This window comes from Zosterops lateralis, assembly GCF_965231275.1.
Source record: "Zosterops lateralis genome assembly, chromosome: 20".
In the NCBI taxonomy this organism is placed as follows: domain Eukaryota; kingdom Metazoa; phylum Chordata; class Aves; order Passeriformes; family Zosteropidae; genus Zosterops; species Zosterops lateralis.
Genome location: NC_139780.1, coordinates 8,453,242 through 8,461,462, shown reverse-complemented (window position 1 = coordinate 8,461,462; position 8,221 = coordinate 8,453,242). Strand labels below are relative to the sequence as shown.

General features: G+C 60.8%; 1 protein-coding gene across 1 annotated transcript; it reads left to right on the top strand.

The window, feature by feature from the left end:
* Positions 1–1,402: 1,402 nt before the first annotated feature.
* LHX3 (LIM homeobox 3) lies at positions 1,403–7,316 on the top strand (the record flags this gene model as incomplete). The annotated part of the gene is made up of 6 exons (XM_083875564.1): positions 1,403–1,472; positions 3,927–4,098; positions 4,546–4,748; positions 4,978–5,129; positions 5,201–5,372; positions 6,898–7,316. The coding sequence occupies 6 exons, from the start codon at positions 1,403–1,405 to the stop codon at positions 7,314–7,316; spliced, it is 1,188 nt and encodes a 395-aa protein (XP_083731690.1).
* Between the last annotated feature and the right edge of the window lie 905 nt (positions 7,317–8,221).

The following is an 8,221-nucleotide window of genomic DNA, read 5'->3' as shown; positions in this document are numbered from 1 at the left end:
CTGCCCATGTCCTCTGTCCTGAGTGGACACTGCCCTGCCCTCTGTCCTGAGCAGACACAGCCCTGCCCTCCCTCCTGCCCGGCCACAGCTGCCCCACCCCCGCCCCGTGCCCGAGGGAACCGGCACCACCACACGGGTTTGTTTAAAGTCCTTCCTCAGAGGCTCAGACTAAAAAACACTTAAAACCCGAGCTTAAAAGGGACCGTGTGCGTCTTCAGCTGCCCCCGGAAGATGCTCATGGCCCTGGGGAAGGCCGGGTGCCCAGGCTGGTGGCCCCCGGTGTCCCTGCAGCCCAGCACTGGTCACACTCGGGCAGGACCTGGCCCCCAACTCCCGCCTGGCATTCCCGGGTACTTCATCTGAGGATCCCAATCCTGGTCCCCAAAGTGTCTCCGTGCATTTCCCAACCCCACAGGGCTGAGCTGTCCCGCAGACTGGAGCCTGTCCCCGGCCAGACGAGCCATCCCAGGGCACGGCTCTGACCCGGAGGAGGGGAGGGTGCTCTGGCACCCCGGGGTGGCCGCCTCGGGCCGGGGGCTCGCTGGGGCTCCACGGCCACCCCCAGGAGCGGGGAAAGTCCCGGTGCTGCCGTCGGCAGGAGCATATGTGAGTTTGGAGGCTCCCGCCCCTAAGCTGCTTTTATTAATTTGTAATCCCCTGCGAGCAGGAGGTAAAGGGATTCGGGGGATTAACGGGCTCACAGTAACAACCACAATTATCAGCTCCGGCTGCCCGGGGCAGGCGGTGCAGACACGCACGGGGCTCTTCCAGACAAACAGGGCCGCACCGACAGCTCGCCGAGGTGTCATGGGGCAGAACACCAGCACAGGCTGCGGGCACAGGGACACCCACCCCACACCTGTGAGCACAGCCGGGCACGGCGCTCCCGGTACAGCCCCACCCGCAGCCCCGTGTGTTACACACACCCACCCTCCGCCCGTGTCCGCCCCGTCTTCAATTAGACAATTGACCCCCTGCAGCCCCGCCACCTCCCCGCGCTCGTTAATGAATGAGCGGCGGGGAAAGCCCCTCCCCGCTGCCCGCGGGGACAAACGAAATCGGGGCGCGGGGGCGGCCGGCGGAGAACCGGGCCCGGGGAGAGGCTCCCCCCGACGGCGGCTCCCCCGACCCCCTTCCTGCGGCCTCCGGGGGGTTCTCGGGGGCCCCGGGGCCGCTTTTTGCCCGAGCCCGCGCGTGGGGCGGCGGGCGCAGCGCTCCCCCGGCCGCTTTTGTGATGCTAAAGAGGCCGGCGGTGAAGCGCGGCCCAGCTGCGGCCGGTGCCGCCCCCGGCCCGCCCCCCGCGCCCCCCCGGCCCGCCCAGCCCCGCTCCGCTCCCCGCGCGCCGCTCCGCCACTCCTCCGCACACACCCGCGCACTTCGGACGGCGCCCGCGGAGGCCGCGATGCTGCTGGAGCGGGTCCGAGGCGGCTCGGAGAAGGCGGCGGAGCTCTGCCCCTTCCCGCGGAGCCCAGGTGAGGGGAAAGGCGCGCAGGTCTCCGCGTCCCCCCGCGGAGGCACCGGCGGCCGCTCCCGGCCCGGCCGAGCTCCGCCTGTGCCGGTTCCGCCCTTCGGGGGCTCCGTCGGGGCCGCGCTCGGGGCTGGGCGCGGGAAGGGCGGCCCGACGGCCCCGCGCTCCCTCTCGCTCCCCTCGCTCCCTCCTGCCTCGCCCCGCTACCAGAGCCCCCTCGCCGCCCCCGTTCTCTGCTCCCGGTGCCCGCCGCTCCCGGGAAAAGCGGAGGCTGCCCCGCGGTCCCGGCGCTCCCCGTTCAACGAGAACAGGGACGAAACGGGGATTTCCCCCCGCCCGACGGTTCCCTCCGAGCGCGGGGACCCCCCGCGCCCCCCTGCCCGGCTCCCGAGCGGCTTTTCCCCCACTTTAGCAAAACTCCGTTAATTCTTCTCTTAAACATCCTTTTGTCCCGTGGAACGAGCGGGAGCGGCTCTGTCGGGGCGGGAGAACCGGGCGGGGCTGTCCCGGGGCTCAGCGGGAGAGGCCCAGCCGGGCTCGGGCCAGCGGGGCCGTCCCGGGTCTCGCCAACACCGAGAGCGGCCGGTGGGGTTTAAAAAAAAAAAATAAATCAACGAAGAAGCGGGGCGGGGACCCCGGCGGTGCGCGGGGACAGAGGTGTCACCGTGAGCGGGACAGGCCGAGCGGCCCCGCAGCCGCCGGGAACGGGCCGGTGCCCCCGGGGGTGCCCCGGCTCGCCTGTCCCCGCCTGTCCCCGCCTGTCCCCGCCTGTCCCCGTGGGCTCCCCGCGGGGCCGCCGTTTCCCCGGGAGCCGCTTGTTCTCTCCGGGGGCAGCGGCGACACCGCCGAAATCGGGGCCCCGGTAGAAGGAAGGACGCGCAAACATCATTTTTTCCCGCAGGACACGACCCTCGTTCACAGCCCCGGGGCCCGGGGAGGCGGCGGGACGGGCCCGGCGGGGCTCACCGTGCCCGAGGGCCGCTCCCGGGGCGGGTCGCGCTGCCGGAGGGGGCCCAGCCTTGGCCCGGGCTGGGGAAAACCCCGCTCTGCGGGTCACAGCGAGCCCGGGCAGAGCCTCCCCCGGCGCGACCCCCGCCCGCTGCCGGCCCCGTCGGGCTCCGGTTCCGGGCTCGGCCGGGAAGGGGCGGCGGGAGGGGACGTGCCCCGGGCCCGGGGGCGGGGGGATTAAATACAGAGCCCCGCCGTGCCCTGCCCGGCGCTCCAGACCGGCACCGGCGGCCGGGGCCGGCGTCTAAAAATAACCCGCTTTAGCCAATGAAATCGCCGGCGCGGCGGGGGCGGCAGCGGGGCCCGGCAGCGCCGTGAACGGGGGGCGTCCGGCGGGGGGACAGCGCCCGCTCCGCACCCGGCCCGGGGCCCGCGCCCCGCGCAAGGTGCTCCAGAGCCCGCGGGCCGCCTGAGCGAGCGGAGCCATGCAGCGTAAGAGCCGCGGAACGGGCTGGACCGGGACATCCCGGGGCCGGGCCGTGGGACCGGGACATCCCGGGGCCGGGCCGTGGTACCGGGACATCCCGGGGCCGGGCCGTGGTACCGGGACATCCCGGGGCCGGGCCGTGGGACCGGGACATCCCGGGGCTGGGCCGTGTACCGGGCCCGCTGCCCGGAGCCCCGTCCTGCCCGCGGCCGCTCTTGGGGTTGTTTGTTCGGACGCGGTGAATTGTTAAGGATAACGATTATCATTATCACCTCCACCTCTCACCCCCGTGCACGGCGATCCAGCTCCGTATCTCTACATATAATTATCTTTCTATAGAAATACCCTCGTGTATCCATCTGTGTCTGCACAGCCGTGTCACACATCTCTCCGCCTGTTTGTACCGATAGATCTGTATTTGTGTACCTCATAGCCATGTTTTCACCTATTTATCTATATCTATATACCGAAATCCGTATATTTCTGTCTGTGTATCTGTACATTTCGTTCTCTATCCGCCGTATCTGTTTATTTTTATATCTCTCTTTCTCCATAACTGGATCCTTATCTTTTCTTATCTTTCCCCCATCCTTTTTCTGTGTAATCTCTGTCATTATCCAGAGGGAGACGGGACAAAAGTGCCGCGTTTTTATTTTCAGCGCAATTCTAGTAATTTTTGATAGTTTCTTTCCCCACCCCGTTCTGGCCACCCCGCCGTTGTTCGCAGGTGAATTTTGGAAGTTTAGGAAAATGAAAAAGAGCCTGGGATAATTCCAGCTTTTCCCGCGGCTCTCTCGGGGGTTAATTCCGTTTCCATCACTTCCCTTCTTGTTTATCCCGGTTCTCCCGGAGTGTTCTCGGCCCGGGGGTTTCGCCGCTCTCCGCGGCGCCGCGACAACGAATTTGAACGAATAATGATGTTTTTCGTGCTGTTCGTGCTGTTTTTCCGTCCCGTCGGCCGGGAGCAGCCCCGGGGCGGGGGGCGGAGGGGCCCCCGGGGCTGACGGCGCCTCCTCCCCGCAGAGATCCCGCTGTGCGCCGGCTGCAACCAGCACATCGTGGACAGGTTCATCCTCAAAGTCCTGGACCGGCACTGGCACAGCAAGTGCCTGAAATGCTCCGACTGCCAGACGCAGCTGGCCGAGAAGTGCTTCAGCCGCGGGGACGGCGTTTACTGCAAGGAAGATTTCTTCAAGTGCGTGGGGAAGGGAAGGGAAGGGAAGGGAAGGGAAGGGAAGGGAAGGGAAGGGAAGGGAAGGGAAGGGAAGGGAAGGGAAGGGAAGGGAAGGGAAGGGAAGGGAAGGGAAGGGAAGGGAAGGGAAGGGAAGGGAAGGGAAGGGAAGGGAAGGGAAGGGAAGGGAAGGGAAGGGAAGGGAAGGGAAGGGAAGGGAAGGGAAGGGAAGGGAAGGGAAGGGAAGGGAAGGGAAGGGAAGGGAAGGGAAGGGAAGGGAAGGGAAGGGAAGGGAAGGGAAGGGAAGGGAAGGGAAGGGAAGGGAAGGGAAGGGAAGGGTGTCACAGCACGGGCGGGTTTGGGGCTCAGCACCGGGACAGCGGCCCCGGGAGCGGGAGCAGCACCGCGGACAGCGATGGGACCGGGCCCGGCCTCCCTCAGCTCAGGGCCCGCCGCTTGTCCCCCCCTCAGGCGCTTCGGGACGAAGTGTGCCGCCTGCCAGCAGGGCATCCCCCCGACCCAGGTGGTGCGCCGGGCCCAGGACTTCGTTTACCACCTGCACTGCTTCGCCTGCATCGTCTGCAAGCGGCAGCTGGCCACCGGAGACGAGTTCTACCTGATGGAGGACAGCAGGCTGGTCTGCAAGGCGGACTACGAGACGGCCAAGCAGAGAGGTACCCCTTGTCCTGTCCCCTCCAGCCCCGGGGCCCTCAGGGAGGGCTCCCACACCGGGAGGGGCCCTCAGGGAGGGCTCGCACACCGGGAGGGGCCCTCAGGGAGGGCTCGCACACCGGGAGGGGCCCTCAGGGAGGGCTCGCACACCGGGAGGGGTCCTCAGGGAGGGCTCCCACACCGGGAGGGGCCCCCGGCGACCTTCACCCCTAACCCGCCCCGTGTCGGCAGAGGCTGAGTCCACGGCCAAGAGGCCCCGCACCACCATCACGGCCAAGCAGCTGGAGACCCTCAAAAACGCTTATAACAACTCGCCCAAGCCGGCGAGACACGTCCGGGAGCAGCTTTCATCGGAGACGGGGCTGGACATGCGGGTGGTGCAGGTGAGAGCGGGGCCTGGGCCGGGGGCGGGCAGGGCCTGGGCCCACGGACACCCAACTCCCCCCGCCCGCAGGTCTGGTTCCAGAACCGCAGGGCCAAGGAGAAGAGGCTGAAGAAGGACGCGGGGAGGCAGCGCTGGGGGCAGTACTTCAGGAACATGAAGCGATCCCGGGGGACATCCAAGTCGGACAAGGACAGCATCCAGGAGGAGGGGCCCGACAGCGACGCCGAGGTTTCCTTCACAGGTGGGTCCCCCCGGCTGCTTTCACCCCTCAGCGCCGCGGTCGGGATTGTCAGCGATAAAACAGCGGGTGGAATCCAGGCGGGAGAAGGGCAGAGCCCGGGAATCACGGCGGGGCCGTCCCGGGGCTCCCCGGGGGAAGGAAGGGGCAGCCGGGGCCGGGGAGCGGCGGGGGAGGCCCCGCTCTGCCTCCGGCCCGCCCAAAGCTGCGGGAGGAGCAGGGACAACTCCCCGGGCAGGCGCTGCACTGTCAGAGCCGCTGCTCACACACGGCCTTTTCAAGGGATTCATGCAAATACAAAAACCGGGATGCCCAGAACCATTGAATGTTTCTATGGGAAAACGAGTGTGGTATTTTATTTTATTTTATTTTATTTTATTTTATTTTATTTTATTACTTTTAGTCTTATTTAGGGATGGTTTTATTTGTGCAGTTGCTCACTGGGACTCCTCAGTCATTCCTGTGCTGCAAAAAGAGAATTGTTGCAGGTTAGGAGGCAGAGTGTCCCCTGTTTGGAGCCGACATTTCTGTAACAGAGCCAGGACAGATCAACAGCAGCTCTGGTCCTCACCCCGCACTCTCCAGGGACAGGGACAGAGCTCTGTCATGCAGGGACATGTTCTACACAATCCCAACTCCATCCCAAATTTTTGTATCATTTTTAGGAAAGGGAGAGAAACTGAAATGCAAACCTCTGTAAATATTTACACAGACTGTGTATTTCTAAACACACACTTTTTCATCTCAGCTCCTCTCCCGTGCTCCTAAAAACTATTTCATTTTCGAGTCTGTTTATACACACCGTGTATCAGCTCATTAAATATGAATAGTCTATAAATAATAACTAAAAAATGTGGAACAATTATTGGGAGCTCGATGCCACAAACAGGTTTGTATCCCAGGCAACAGAGCAGCTCTCACTGTCCACAAAGCCCCTAACGAATACAAACAATTTTTGCTGGGAACTTAAAAATTATTGCTCATTTTTCAGGAGTGTTTTTAAGCCATACAAATACATTCCGTGTTCCTGTGATTTCACTAGCCTGTGCCGGAGCAGAAAAATATTTTAATTTAATATCTTTTTTCCTGAGCAATGGGGAATTTATCATGCATTGGTTCAGGTAGCTCCTAAAAGTGATATCAAAATTCAAGATAAACCTCAAAACCAAATAGAAACAAAAGGTGGAAAGACATTGAATTCACTTCCCCTTTAAAGAATTATTTTTAAATCACAGTCTTATATTTTAATACGTACTTTTCATGAGTATTTTAAAAATCCAAGATGTATTAGATGTTTGTAGTCAGAAAAAAATAATAATCCCATGGCTGCCTGTGAAGATCTCTCAGCAAGGATGGGAATAATAAGGAATTACAAGTGGAAGAGCGTGGCTGCTCAGCTCCCATCCTTTTAATCTATTTATACCCAGAGCTCGAGGAGTTCCCGGGTGACCGCTGCTCTTCCAGTAAAACCAGCCCACACCAGCACAACCATTGCTCCACCAGTAAACCCAGCCCTTTTCCCTTTCAGATGAGCCCTCCATGTCCGAAATGAGCCATTCCAATGGGATTTACAGCAATCTCAGCGAAGCCTCCCCTGCGCTGGGGAGGCCGGCGGGGACCAACGGGAGCTTTGCCCTGGAGCACAGCGGGATCCCGGCTCAGGACCAGTACCACGACCTGCGCTCCAACAGCCCCTACGGCATCCCCCAGTCCCCGGCGGCCCTGCAGGCCCTGCCAGGCCACCAGCCCTTAATCTCCAGCTTGGTTTACCCAGACAACGGCTTGGCCATCATGGGACAGAGCGGACAAGGGGTGCCCCAGTCCATGAGGGTCCTGGCAGGGAATGGACCGAGCTCCGACCTCTCCACCGGCAGCAGCGGGGGGTACCCGGATTTCCCGGCCAGCCCGGCCTCCTGGCTGGATGAGGTCGACCACGCTCAGTTTTGATACAGGGGCACCCCCAGGCAGCGGGAAGGGAAAGGACTCGGTGCTGTTAAATGTCACCTGCTCTTGGAAAGGACAGAGGGACGAGCCGTGAGTGCCGAGCGGGGCAGGAATGTGACGACACGGAGGGAGCAGAGGGGATTTCGGAGATGAGCCTGGCACAGGATGGTGGACAAAGCCCTGGCACTGCAACCATTGGCACTGGAGCGTCCAAACCAAACTGATTCGTGTCTTTACCAAACACCAAGACTTGTGCTTTACAGATTTGATATGAGGTATTTCACGTTTTGTTGTCGGTGCATTCTCCAAAGCAAGGACTTGCTCCATCACCCATCCACACCGAAACATTTTTAAGGGAAAATAAAATCCTCATCCACGGTGAAAGGTGTGACAATGTCTATATTTCTATAGGAGAACTGTTCGTAGTGAATCACTTCAGAAATCCATGGTAGGAAACTTCTCTGTTCTTCCAACAGATTTTTTAAAAGCGCACCAATGCAGTATGTTTTGTTTTACTTTGAATTTACATTAACTTTTCTAAAATGAGATGCTCTTTAATATGCCAATCATTTATCGACAGCCCTTTTCCTTTGTAAAATGAAAATCATATGTTAATTCTGCTTCTCCCCTTTTTAATTTGTAGATTGCTAGGTTGACTCTTCCATATAAGCATTAAACCGTGAATAGATGTATTTATTACCAAGTAATTCCTCGTTTATCATGAGGTCAAGAAGTGAATTTTCTTGACCCAGGGACACTGGTGGTGGATCTGGGTTGTGGATCTTATGCTTTTCCTTCAAACTTCTTTGCATCAGTTTTACTGCAAAGTGTCTCAAAAATCACCCTGATGTCTTGTTGCCAAAAACCTTCTCGGGGCTTTGGGCGGTTTAAGCCCCTCCCCAGGCACT